We start from the raw sequence: 13,486 nt of genomic DNA on the forward strand, positions 1-13,486 counted from the left end.
TGTGCTTACGGACTGTATCCCTTGCAGACTGTATTGATATATATTGATATATAATGTAGGAACCAGAATATTAATAACAGAAAGAAACAACCCTTTTGTGTAAATGGGCGAGGGAGTTTTTTTTTGGGTTGGTGCACTAATTGTAAGTGTATCTTGTGTTTTTTATGTTGATTTAATTAAAAAATAAAATAAAACGATACCGATAATAAAAAAATCGATACCGATAATTTCCGATATTACATTTTAACGCTTTTATCGGACATCCCTGATCTAAACTTTCTCCACTAAGGGCCGCATACTAGTATGGCGGGGGCATTTTGTAATAAAAAAAAATACATAAAAAAAAAGACAAGATAATAACAGATATTATATATATTTAAAGACAAAATGTTGTGTTATGAGTGGCTAAGTATGTTATCATTAATTATTAGTTTAAAAATGTCAGCTTTTTCTCATTACATCATACTTGCCAACCCTTCCGGATTTTCCGGGAGACTCCCGAAATTCAGCGCCTCTCCCGAAAACCTCCCGGGACAAATTTTCTCCCGAAATTCAGGCGGACTCAGGTCCTCCACAATATAAAAAAGCGTACCTGCCCAATCACGTTATAACTATAGAATGATGGAGGGCGAGTTCTTGGTTTCTTATGTGGGTTTATTGTTAGGCAGTTTCATTAACGTCCTCCCAGCGTGGCAACAACACAACAACAGCAGTCACTTTTTTGTATACCGTAAAGCAGTTCGTCTGCCGTAAACAGCAATGTTGTGACACTCTTAAACAGGACAATACTGCCATCTAGTGCATTTGATGAAAGCACTTTTGTGCGTGCCACACAGCAATGCATCATCAGCATGGTTAGAAAAATAGTGACAGAGAATAGAACAAGAATGGACAATTCAACCCTTAACTCAACAATGAGTAGATGAGTGTTATGTGTGTGTATATGTGTAAATAAATGAACACTGAAATTCAAGTATTTATTTTATATATATATATATATATATATATATATATATAAAATAAAATATATAAATATATATATATAAATAATAAAATAAAAAAATATATATAAATATATATATATAGATAGAATTCACTGAACGTCAAGTATTTCTTATATATATATATATATATATGAAATACTTGACTTGGTGAATTCTAGCTGTAAATATACTCCTCCCCTTTTAGCCACGCCCCATCCCACCCCGACCACGCCCACCCCCACCCCTCCCCCCACCTCCCGAAATCGGAGGTCTCAAGGTTGGCAAGTATGCATTACATTACGATTTTTTCTTACATTTGTACTGTGTTTTTTTAGGTAAATATGTTATTATTTGAAAATACACAACTTTAAAAATTTTAGCAGACATGTTAGGTTTATGTGCACAAAGTATCGGATTGGTATCGTCGATACCAGCCTGAATTTGACTTGGTATCAAATTGAAAAGAAAATCAGCACTAATGCTGAAAACTAAACCATAGTATTTGTTGTTTTAAAAAAACCTGTTAAAAAATATATATATATTTTAAAAGAACTCAAGTACATATTGCAGCTTCAAGTGTTTGTTTCTTTGCTAGCCTCCGGTCTTCAGACCCACCAGCACAAAGTTTCTTGGGGAAAAATCCGGGTCAAAAAGAGGCAGCAGCTGACTGTCCACACCTGCAGAGACACGGTGTTTAGTGGGATCTTAAGAGTGGCGTCGCGCCCGCCTGGCAGGTGAGGCTCACCGTTCTCCTGCAGGTAGATCATGCGGTCCAGCAGCACCAGCGTCTCTACCACAGGAGCCAGCAGCAGAGCCAGGCTGAAGTAGACGACCACCTTGCCTTGCTGCGCCAGCATGCGCTCCACGCAGCCCGGGTCAAGAGGGAGGGAGGGGGGCAGGCCGACCCGGGCCAGACCCAACTTGGCGTACCTGGTGCACAAAATGACAGGAAAAAAAGTGCTGTCAAAATGAACGCATAAATCGGAAATAATCCATAATTATTATTAACCTGATTCAGTATTTGTTTGTTTACAAAACCCAAAACCAGTGAAGTTGGCACGTTGAGTAATTCGTAAATAAAAACAGAACACAATCATTTGCAAATCATTTTCCTTTCAACTGCAAAGACAAGAAATGTAATATTGGAACTAATTAATTTTTTTGGGTAAATAATCTTTCCTTTTAACAACACTCAGTAAATGTTTGGGAACTGAGGAGACACATTTTTTAAGCTTCTCAGGTGGAATTCTTTCCCATTCTTGCTTGATGTACAGCTTAAGTTGTTCAACAGTCCGGGGGTCTCTGTTGTGGTACAAACCCCATTTCCATATGAGTTGAGAAATTGTGTTAGATATAAATATAAACCGAATACAATGATTTGCAAATCATTTTCAACCCATATTCAGTTGAATATGCTACAAAGACAACATATTTGATGTTCAAACTGATAAACTTTTTTTTGTTGTTGCAAATAATCATTAACTTTAGAATTTGATGCCAGCAACACGTGACAAAGAAGTTGGGAAAGGTGGCAATAAATACTGATAAAGTTGAGGAATGCTCATCAAACACTTATTTGGAACACCCCATAGGTGAACAGGCAAATTGGGAACAGGTGGGTGCCATGATTGGGTATAAAAGTAGATTCCATGAAATGCTCAGTCACTCACAAACAAGGATGGGGCGAGGGTCACCACTTTGTCAACAAATGCGTGAGCAAATTGTTGAACAGTTTAAGAAAAAACTTTCTCAACCAGCTATTGCAAGGAATTTAGGGATTTCAGGATTACAGTCTGTAATATCATTAAAGGGTTCAGAGAATCTGGAGAAATCACTGCACGTAAGCAGCTAACCTTCGATCCCTCAGGCTGTACTGCATCAACAAGCGACATCAGTGTGTAAAGGATATCACCACATGGGCTCAGGAACACTTCAGAAACCCACTGTCAGTAACTACAGTTGGTCGCTACATCTGTAAGTGCAAGTTAAAACTCTCCTATGCAAGGCGAAAACCGTTTATCAACAACACCCAGAAACGCCATCGGCTTCGCTGGGCCTGAGCTCATCTAAGATGGACTGATACAAAGTGGAAAAGTGTTCTGTGGTCTGACGAGTCCACATTTCAAATTGTTTTTTGAAACTGTGGACGTCGTGTCCTCCGGACCAAAGAGGAAAAGAACCATCCGGATTGTTATAGGCGCAAAGTTGAAAAGCCAGCATCTGTGATGGTATGGGGGTGTATTAGTGCCCAAGACATGGGTAACTTACACATCTGTGAAGGCGACATTAATGCTGAAAGGTACATACAGGTTTGGAGCAACATATGTTGCCATCCAAGCAACGTTACCATGGACGCCCCTGCTTATTTCAGCAAGACAATGCCAAGCCACGTGTTACATCAACGTGGCTTCATAGTAAAAGAGTGCGGGTACTAGACTCGCCTGCCTGTAGTCCAGACCTGTCTCCCATTGAAAATGTGTGGCGCATTATGAAGCCTAAAATACCACAACGGAGACCCTGAAAAAGTCATACATTTTACTTTTTGAAACCGATACGGATAATTATGAAATCGATACCGATAATTTCCATTTATCGGCCGATAATATCGGCAGTCCGATATTATCGGACATCCCTATGTAAGACAAAAACATGTTTTTTTAATGCATTCTTAAAATTGTAAAATATGGCAAGTAAGAGGTGGCTAACAATGTATTCCAGGGGTGACAAACTCGTTTACATTGAGGGCCACATGGCAGTTATGGCTGCCCTCAGTGGGGCAATTGTACTCACTCAGTGAAGGTTAGCAAGTGGGCTTTCTTCACCGTCTGGATCCCCGCCCTGCGCAGCTGCGGCCTGGCCTCCGTGACGAAGGTCTCCAACATGGCGCGGTAGGAGTGCGTGCGCAGCAGGGCGCTCTCCTCCCGCAGCCTCCTGATGTAGTGCTCCACGGCGTGACACGCCCCCTCCCGCGCCTTGTAGGACAGCTCGTGTCCCGGCAATGCCCGCACGTGCTCGCTCATAGGGTAGCCAAAGTCGGAGCGCGGCGGGTCCCGGTCTGAGGTCGACGGCGGCGGTCCGACCACGCCCGGAGGGGCGGGCTGCTCCTGGGTGGAGAGTTTCATGTAGCAGCACGCCACAGAGGTGATGGCGCGGATGTGGGGGCATTTGACGAAATGACGGAGGAGGGTGGGGCTGAGGTCCCCGCAGGCGTGCAGACCGGTCAGGACAAAGTCTGACCGGTCACAAGACTCGTCCCCAGGAGGACCGGATGATTTGGAGTCAAGCGCGGCGCAGCATGGCGACACCCGTGCTCGCTTTTTGCAGTGTCCCGCTGGAATAACGTGACCTTCCAGCTGTTTGACGAAAACCTCCCATGATGCCTTGGGGTCCACCCAACCTGTCACGTGGCGAGGTGATGATGGCAGCTCATAAGAACACTTCTGATTGGACAAAGATGTTTGTTAGCAGGAATGCTCGTCATACCTTAAAGTTAAAGCAAAGTACAAGGGATGTCCGATAATGGCTTTTTGCCGATATCCGATATTGTCCAACTCTTAATTACCGATACCGATATCAACCGATACTGTATATACCAGGGGTCGGCAACACAAAATGTTGAAAGAGCCATATTGGACCAAAAATACAAAAACAAATCTGTCTGGAGCCGCAAAAAAATAAAAGCCATATTACATACAGATAGTGTGTCATGTGATATAAATTGAATTAAAATGACTTAAAGGAAACAAAATGAGCTCAAATATACCTACGTACGAGGCATAATGATGCAATATATACATATAGCTAGCCTAAATAGCATGTTAGCATCGATTAGCTTGCAGTCATGCAGTGACCAAATATGTCTGATTAGCACTCCAAACAAGTCAATAACATAAACAAAACTCACCTTTGTGCATTCATGCACAACGTTAAAAGTTTGGTGGACAAAATGAGACAGAAAAAGAAGTGGCATAAAACACGTCCTAGAAAGTCGGAGAAAGTTATACATGTAAACAAACTGCGGTGAGTTCAAGGACCGCCAAAATTAGTAGGACAAAACGGTGCTCGCCAAATACTCGAATCAGTGAGGCATGTTTAATATAAACAGTGTGCTTTATAACAATTAGGGAGGTTTGCGTCATGTTTGTCCTTCTACGGAAACCATATTAAAACAATTTTTCATACATTTTTGAAAAAGCTCCAGAGCCACTAGGGCGGCGCTAAAGAGCCGCATGCGGCTCGAAAGCCGCGGGTTGCCGACCCCTGGTATATACAGTCGTGGAATTAACACATTATTATACCTAATTTGGACAACCAGGTATGGTGAAGATAAGGTACTTTAAAAAAATAATAAAATAAGATAAATAAATTAAAAACATTTTCTTGAATAAAAAAGAAAGTAAAACAATATAAAAACAGTTACATAGAAACTGGTAATTAATGAAAATGAGTAAAATTAAGTGTTAAAGGTTAGTACTATTAGTGGACCAGCAGCACGCACAATCATGTGTGCTTACGGACTGTATCCCTTGCAGACTGTATTGATATATATTGATATATAATGTAGGAACCAGAATATTAATAACAGAAAGAAACAACCCTTTTGTGTGAATGAGTGTAAATGGGCGAGATAGGTTTTTTGTGTTGGTGCACTAATTGTAAGTGTATTTTGTGTTCTTTATGTTGATAAAGACATGTTTTCTTTTCTCTCATGATTGTAAACGATAGGCAAAATGTAAAAAAAAAACAGTGCAGTTCCCCTTTAAAAGCATGTTGGAAACAAGACCTGAGCTATCACTTACCCGTTTCTGTTCTTCCTTCTTCAGCGCCAGTAGTAGCTCTCCGTCAAACTTGGTCGCCGTGGCAACCAAGGTGGGATCAGCCTCAATGGCGGTCACGGACAAACCGCACCCGAACGACAGGAAGCGAGTCAAATGGCCCTGTCGTTACTGCCGATCAGTGTTTGGCTTCCAAGAAAGACTGACAAGATGAATGTTGCGTGGTACCTGTCCGGAGCCTACGTCCACCACTCGCTTGCACCCAGTCTGCTCGCAGAGTTGCTCCACCAGCTGAGGACTCAAGCACAATCAAACATTCACATGAAGCTTTTTTGGGTCAGTGGGTGCGGACAGACGGCTTTTCAGTACCGCGCCCAGCTCTCGGATCTCGTGCTGCTTCTTGGGCTTGACGTGCTTGCGGAAGATGTGGGCCAGCAGGGAGCTCTGGTGCGGATTGTCGCGGAACTCTTGCGGCCTGGCTGAAGCGTCCGTGGCGCCCGCACCCCGCCAGGAGTGTCTGGGAAAGGTGAGCGCGTGGGCCGAGGCCCGGAAAGCCAGTAGGGACAGCGGCCACACGCACGGATACCTGGAGAGAGCACGGTAACATTCATTGATTCATGTTTACCTCATTTCACTCCACAGTTCTCGTTTTCAACGTGACAACTGTTTCCTAACGCATCATGTCGTGTCGGGGGGGATTTCACGGTCAACGTAGGCACGTAAACATCCGGTGGAGGTACTTTGTAACAATCTACAAAACCCAAAACCAGTGAAGTTGGCACGTTGTGTAAATGGTAAATAAAAGCAGAATACAATGACTTGCAAATCCTTTTCAACTTATATTCAATTGAATAGACTGCAAAGACAAGATATTTAATGTTCCAACTAAGAAACTTCATTTTTTTTGGCAAGTAATCATTAAGTTAGAATTTAACGGCAGCAACACATTGCAAAAAAGTTGTCACAGGGGCATTTTTACCACTGTGTTACATGGCCTTTCCTTTTAACAACACTCAGTAAACGTTTGGGAACTGAGGAGACACATTTTTTAAGCTTTTCAAATGGAATTCTTTCCCATTCTTGCTTGATGTACAGCTTAAGTTGTTCAACAGTCCGGGGGTCTCCGTTGTGGTATTTTAGGCTTCATAATGCGCCACACATTTTCAATGGGAGACAGGTCTGGACTACAGGCAGGCCAGTCTAGTACCCGCACTCTTTTACTATGAAGCCACGTTGATGTAACACGTGGCTTGGCATTGTCTTGCTGAAATAAGCAGGGGCGTCCATGATAATGTTGCTTGGATGGCAACATATGTTATTCCATAACCTTTATGTACCTTTCAGCATTAATGGTGCCTTCACAGATGTGTAAGTTACCCATGTCTTGGGCACTAATACACCCCCATACCATCACACATGCTGGCTTTTCCACTTTGCGTCTATAGCAATCCGGATGGTTCTTTTCCTCTTTGTTCCGGAGGACACGACGTCCACAGTTTCCAAAGACAATTTGAAATGTGGACTCGTCAGACCACAGAACACTTTTTCCACTTTGCATCAGTCCATGTTAGAGGAGCTCGGGCCCAGCGAAGCCAGCGACGTTTCTGGGTGTTGTTGATAAATGGCTTTGGCTTTGTATAGTAGAGTTTTAACTTGCACTTGCAGATGTGGCGACCAACTGTAGTTACTGACAGTGGTTTTCTGGAGTGTTCCTGAGCCCATGTGGTGATATCCTATCCTTTACACATTGATGTCAGTTTTTGATGCAGTACTTGTCAGGCTTGTCCCTGACAGTTTGGTTAAGTTTTAGTTTTTCCTCTGTTTGTTTTATTTCCTGTCAGCACTCTTATTTTGGTTCAGTTTCCTGTTGTTCTCTCTGAGTGCTGTCCTCTCAGCTGTGGCTGACTGGCACCTGGCCACACCTGGTGTCAATCAGCCAGCTGCTATTTATACCTGCCCTACCCTCCAGTCACTGCTGGATTATTGTCGTTCCTACCTGTCGTGTAGCTGTATGCGGTAGCGGTAAGCTATATTCTGTAGCTTACTGTCTTTTTGTTCATAGTCCCTGTTTGCTGGATCCCTGTTCCCTGTTTCCAGTTTGTCCTCCTAGTTCCTGGTTTGTGTTTTTTGTCTTTATTTCATGGACATTAAATCATGTCTTCCTGCACAATGCCTGCCACCTTCTCTGCATCTTGGGGTTTGTCACCAACAAAACCTGACAGTACTTCCTGAATGATCGAAGGTCCGTAATATCATCGCTTACGTGCAGTGATTTCTCCAAATTCTCTGAATATTTTGATGACATTACAGACTGTAGATGGTGCAATCCCTAAATTCCTTGCAATAGCTCGTTGTGAAATGTTGTTCTCAAACTGTTCGACAATTTGCTCACTCATTTGTTCACAGTGGTGAGACTCGCTCCGTCCTTGTTTGCGAATGACTGAGCATTTCATGGAAGCTGCTTTTATACCCAATCATGGCACCCACCTGTTCCCAATTAGCCTGTTCACCTGTGGGATGTTCCAAATAAGTGTTTGATGAGCATTCCTCAGCTTTCTCAGTCCTTTTTGCCACTTGTGCCAGCTTTTTTGAAACATGTCGCAGGGCATCAAAGTCCAAATGAGCTAAAATTTGAGAAAAATAAAGTTTTCCAGTTTGATAAGTATCTTGTCTTTGCAGTCTATTCAATTGAATATAAGTTGAAAAGGATTTGCAAATCATTGTATTCTGTTTTTATTTACCATGTACACAACGTGCCAACTTCACTGGTTGTGGGGTTTTGTACTTTGTAACAATCTAGCTTTACCTCCTGGGTTGATAGTCAGTGTCCAGCAGCAGGTCTGCAGTCTGAGGGTAGGACAGGTTCTGCAGGACAGACTGCCAGCTGACAGGTAACTGGTGCCACAAATCCTCAGTGAAGAACTCCTGTTGGACCATTGTAGCCATTAGGGGGGGACCGATGTGTGCTCATTGTGCGTTACTCACAATCACATACGACTCCGATAAGAACCTGTACTGGTGCAGAAAGGCGGTGAGTCTTTGGGCCAGATCTTTTTGCTCGTCAGAAGAAAGACGTTGTCCTGGTTTTACTCCCATGTTGTCATGCTAGTACTAACTAATGCTAATACCATATACTAAAAAAAATTCAATAAATTAATCCATGAATCTCGTATAATATTCGGGCACATTTCTGAACAGTCACACTAGATATTTCAGCATAATGATAAAACTCACAAAGAGTATGTTGGTGTTTTTAGTCGTTGCTAGAACCCTGGTGCGTTCAATTCCTCATTGTAAACGTTAACATCTAACTCCTCGTCGCATACATTATCGTGCTTAAATTATCAATATTGAAAATATATGTATCTAGTTTTGAAATTCCACAGTCAGTGTGTGTCTAATGCTTAGATTTGTTTTATTCAAATCTCTTATATTTATAATTTAAAAAAATCCCGTGCTGCTTTTTACTGAAGGCATCACAACTCGGAAGTAGATGGGATTACGGCTTTTATAAGGGAGCCGGATATTTAGGAGCCTTTATTTTTGAAAGAGCCGTTCAAAATCCTGGCTCGTTAATATAGTTATATTTATTCGAGGAAAATAGTCAATGGTAGCAGTTATAAAACAGCGATGTGGACTAGAATAATCAAAATCGCTTATATTTACAAAGTAAAAAAAATACTCCGCTGCTTTCTACTGAAGGCAGCATAACCCGGAAGTAGATGGGAATACGGCTCTTATATAAGGGAGCCGGATATTTAGGAGCCTTTACTTTGAAAGAGCCGTTCAAATTCCTGACTCGTTATATTTATCCGAGGAAATAGTCAATGTTAGCCGTTATAAGACAGCGATGTTAACCAGAATAATCTAAGTTTAGAGAAATAAACTATTGGGGAAAAAAACTGTATTCTGAAAAATCGGCTATAATTTTGTTGTTTTTTATTGTAACCATTCCATGCTTCGACAGTTACGTCATCATATTACGTTTTTCCCCTCACCGAAAAACGTTGTAGCACAAGATCATTTTAAACAATAGAGAATAAATTACACAAATAAGTAAGAATTTAATTATTTATTTATTTATTTACAGACAGACATAGTTTTGTATTTAATTATTGTTTCTTTTGTTAATATCAGAGTCCGTTCTGCAAAAAGAACACAGCTTATGAACAGGGACCCACAGTTAAAATATACATCATCATATTTCATTTCATTTTTTATTCATCTCCTTCATTGGTGTGCATCTTTGATCAATAGACAATTAAACCTCAGCAACTAAACACACATTTACAAGAAGGAACAGGATGAAGAAAATCTAATATTTTCCTGCCCCCTTCAACATAATACATAGTCTTACTTAATGGATAGCATACAAACCAAACAAATACATCCAAATATAATTAAAACAAACAAAAAACGCACAAAAAAACACAAGTGCAAAACTTCATGAAGTACAAATCGAACAAAAAAAAAGGAATATACACCTCACGGGATGATACAAAACAAATACAAAACCAGACAAAAAAATAAGTAAAATAATAAATATAAAGCAAAATGTAAACACTTATGGCTGTCCATATGATCTTATTGTTCTGTCTTTATATATATTTTTCAATTGGAATATACTTTTACAGTCTTTTATCTCATTGTAAAGAGAATTCCATAGTTTAACCCCCACCACTGATATACACATTTGTTTTAAAGTTGTCTTTGAATACTGATGTTTGAAATATATATATATATATATATATATATATATATATATATATATATATATATATATTTCAATGCATCCATCCATCCATCCATCTTCTTCCGCTTATCCGAGGTCGGGTCGCGGGGTCAGCAGCCTAAGCAGGGAATTCCAGACTTTCCTCTCCCCAGCCACTTCGTCCAGCTCTTCCCGGGGGATCCCGAGGCGTTCCCAGGCCAGCCGGGAGACATAGGTGGCACAGGTTCGGTGGCAACGGATGAAGCGCTGGCTGTCCAAAGTCGGGACCCGGGGTGGACCGCTCGCCTGTGCATCGGTTGGGGACGTCTCTGCGCTGTTGACCCGTCTCCGCTCGGGATGGTCTCCTGCTGGCCCCACTATGGACTGGACTCTCACACTATTATGTTAGATCCACTATGGACTGGACTCTCACTATTATGTTAGATCCACTATGGACTGTACTCTCACACTATCATGTTAGATCCACTATGGACTGGACTCTCACTATTATGTTAGATCCACTATGGACTGGGCTCTCACACTATTATGTTAGATCCACTATGGACTGGATTCTCACTAGTATGTTATATCCACTATGGACTTGACTCTCACACTATTATGTAAGATCCACTATGGACTGGACTCTCACTATTATGTTATATCCACTATGGACTGGATTCTCACTAGTATGTTGTATCCACTATGGACTTGACTCTCACACTATTATGTTAGATCCACTATGAACTGGACTCTCACTATTATGTTAGATCCACTATGGACTGGACTCTCACTATTATGTTAGATCCACTATGGACTGGACTCTCACTATTATGTTAGATCCACTATGGACTGGGCTCTCACACTATTATGTTAGATCCACTATGGACTAAATTCTCACTATTATGTTAGATCCACTATGGACTGGACTCTCACACTATTATGTTAGATCAACTATGGACTGGACTCTCACTATTATGTTAGATCCACTATGGACTGGACTCTCACACTATTATGTTAGATCCACTATGGACTGGACTCTCACACTATTATGTTAGATCCACTATGGACTGCACTCTCACAATATTATGTTAGATCCACTATGGACTGGACTCTCACACTATTATGTTAGATCCACTATGGACTGGACTCTCACTATTATGTTAGATCCACTATGGACTGGACTCTCACCAGAGCCGGCCCAAGCCATAAGCGTACTAAGCGCTTGCTTAGGGCCCCGCGGCCACCAGGGGGCCCCCAAAAGCAATTAACAAAAAATTCTTATTTTTTATTTTTTGCATGTACGAGTCTGACTGATGATTTCTAAATGATCAAAGATATATTATTGTACAAAAACACAATTTTAGGTCAACAGAGTGCTGCTGCTGATCTAGGCCTAGTGATTCTTCCTGCCTCTCTTTAAATGTAAAGCTGCCTCTGCTGCACCTGTGACGTTTGCCGCCCGCCGTACAATGCCAGTGCGCACTGGGCATCAAAAGCGCAGATAGAGGCAAAACAATGTCACAAAAAAGGACATATCCTTCAGGTGCAGAAAAAAAGGAAGAAGAAGAAAGTGGAAGAGGAGAAAAAATGCCATGATAAAGGTATGTTTGCATGACTTGGTAATAAAAAGTTTATCAAAGAGATTTGTAGCTGTAATTAGCTTTAGTTAGGTGACGTTAGCTAGCTAGCAATATGTTTTTAGCATCAGGTTACTAGTGAGATATGTTGTTTGCACAAATTGTTTGCAGCAGAGCACGGTAATTTATGTGAGTAAAATAAACATTATTTTTTACATCAACTCATAAGTTAGGTGAAACTTCCCCAGGAGCATTGTTAAAATACTTTGGAGGCACAGAATCAGCCCAGAGCCAGTCCACATCCTCAGGCTCAACTGTGAGTGATGAATCAGGTGAGGAAAAGACTGTCACCATACAGTATACATTTAATTTCTTAGTATAAACATTACACCTGAAGGGAAATTAATGTAGTCAAAGTATCTCATTAATATGTGTGCCTATATGTATGTATGTATGTATTTCATCTTAGGTCCATCTCCATCTTCTACAGTGCTCTCTCACACACCTCCATCCTCTGTGCCCACTGTCCCCTCCATGTCTAAAACCACAGCTGATTTATCTAGTAAGTTAACTGCAAAACCCCCTTTATAATTGCTCATTGTACTGCAGAACATTCTGAGATTAATAATTATGTCCAACAGTGCAATTTAATGACCTTATAGGTCCTTCTTTTTTAGTCATTGTCTTTCTTTGGTCACTTCCTCAGCAACTTCCACCACAACGTCCCCTTCACACCATGGACCATCATCGCTCCGCCAGTTGACCCAGCTGAGTGGCCTTCTTTCCTCTCAGATTCAGACAGGACTGAGCAGGTGATCAGAGGACCACTGTCTATTAAGGAGAACTTTTCATTCCCCAAACGGCATGATGGCCGAAGTTTTCATTATCATTATACCTACAGACAGCTAGTAAATGGGGAAAAAGTCAAGCGTAGCTGGCTGACTTATTCAAGAAGTAAAGATGCAGTCTATTGCTTTTGCTGCAAATTATTTTCCAAAAAGTCCTTAAAACTGGCAGCCGAGGGACAGCGGGATTGGGTCAACATAGGTGCACTGCTGAAACAGCATGAAAACAGTGAAGATCATTGTAGCAACATGGTGAAATGGAAGGAATTTGCCTTGCGTCTTTCAAAGGGGAAAACTATTGATGAATTTAACTTCAGTAGACTGCGCTCTCTTTGTACAAAGTAAACCTTAAATATGAACAATTAACTAAAAATATAAACTAGTAATTAAAGACTAATATGTACAAGACTGATGAGACAAGATGACACTTTTACTGTAAATACAAAGCTTTATCACTTGGACTGTACAACCCCAGGCCACTCTTGTAGCTTAATGTTTTCTACATTTTAAGATTAGGAACCATATGTGGCACCCTGGACATCATTCGTTAATTCATTGGTATTATTTATGTTCTTAACTGGGCCACCCCCATATC

At 41.2% G+C, this 13,486-nt stretch overlaps 1 protein-coding gene and 1 long non-coding RNA gene across 3 annotated transcripts; one reads left to right on the top strand and one right to left on the bottom strand.

The window, feature by feature from the left end:
* Positions 1-1,252: 1,252 nt before the first annotated feature.
* On the bottom strand, positions 1,253-9,204 carry mettl25b (methyltransferase like 25B). 2 transcript variants are annotated; one of them, XM_061945942.2, is made up of 8 exons: positions 8,744-9,204; positions 8,565-8,683; positions 6,128-6,344; positions 5,987-6,049; positions 5,783-5,920; positions 3,774-4,420; positions 1,729-1,913; positions 1,253-1,660 (listed from the first exon to the last, which is right to left on the bottom strand). In XM_061945942.2, exons 1-8 carry the CDS (start codon positions 8,852-8,854, stop codon positions 1,575-1,577), a joined length of 1,566 nt encoding a protein of 521 aa, XP_061801926.2. In that variant the 5' UTR covers positions 8,855-9,204; the 3' UTR covers positions 1,253-1,574. The 2 variants fall into 2 exon arrangements, with proteins under 2 accessions (XP_061801926.2, XP_061801925.2); XM_061945941.2 differs by having other exon boundaries at positions 3,774-4,423.
* Positions 9,205-11,671: 2,467 nt separating this feature from the next.
* On the top strand, positions 11,672-13,148 carry LOC133593280 (uncharacterized). The gene is made up of 4 exons (XR_012050349.1): positions 11,672-12,070; positions 12,295-12,378; positions 12,516-12,608; positions 12,753-13,148. It is a non-coding gene; the product is annotated as an uncharacterized lncRNA (long non-coding RNA).
* Positions 13,149-13,486: the final 338 nt, after the last annotated feature.

The sequence above is a fragment of the Nerophis lumbriciformis genome, linkage group LG04 (assembly GCF_033978685.3).
Source record: "Nerophis lumbriciformis linkage group LG04, RoL_Nlum_v2.1, whole genome shotgun sequence".
In the NCBI taxonomy this organism is placed as follows: Eukaryota; Metazoa; Chordata; class Actinopteri; order Syngnathiformes; family Syngnathidae; genus Nerophis; species Nerophis lumbriciformis.

Excerpts from the sequence above, each read along its gene's own strand:
- mettl25b (XM_061945941.2), bottom strand. The coding sequence starts at position 8,854 with ATGGGAGTAAAACCAGGACAACGTCTTTCTTCTGACGAGCAAAAAGAT. Across the intron at positions 5,921-5,986 it reads TGGACGTAGGCTCCGGACAG|GGCCATTTGACTCGCTTCCT; the intron begins GTACCACGCAAC and ends CAGTAACGACAG. Across the intron at positions 4,424-5,782 it reads AGAAGGAAGAACAGAAACGG|AAGTGTTCTTATGAGCTGCC; the intron begins GTAAGTGATAGC and ends TTGTCCAATCAG.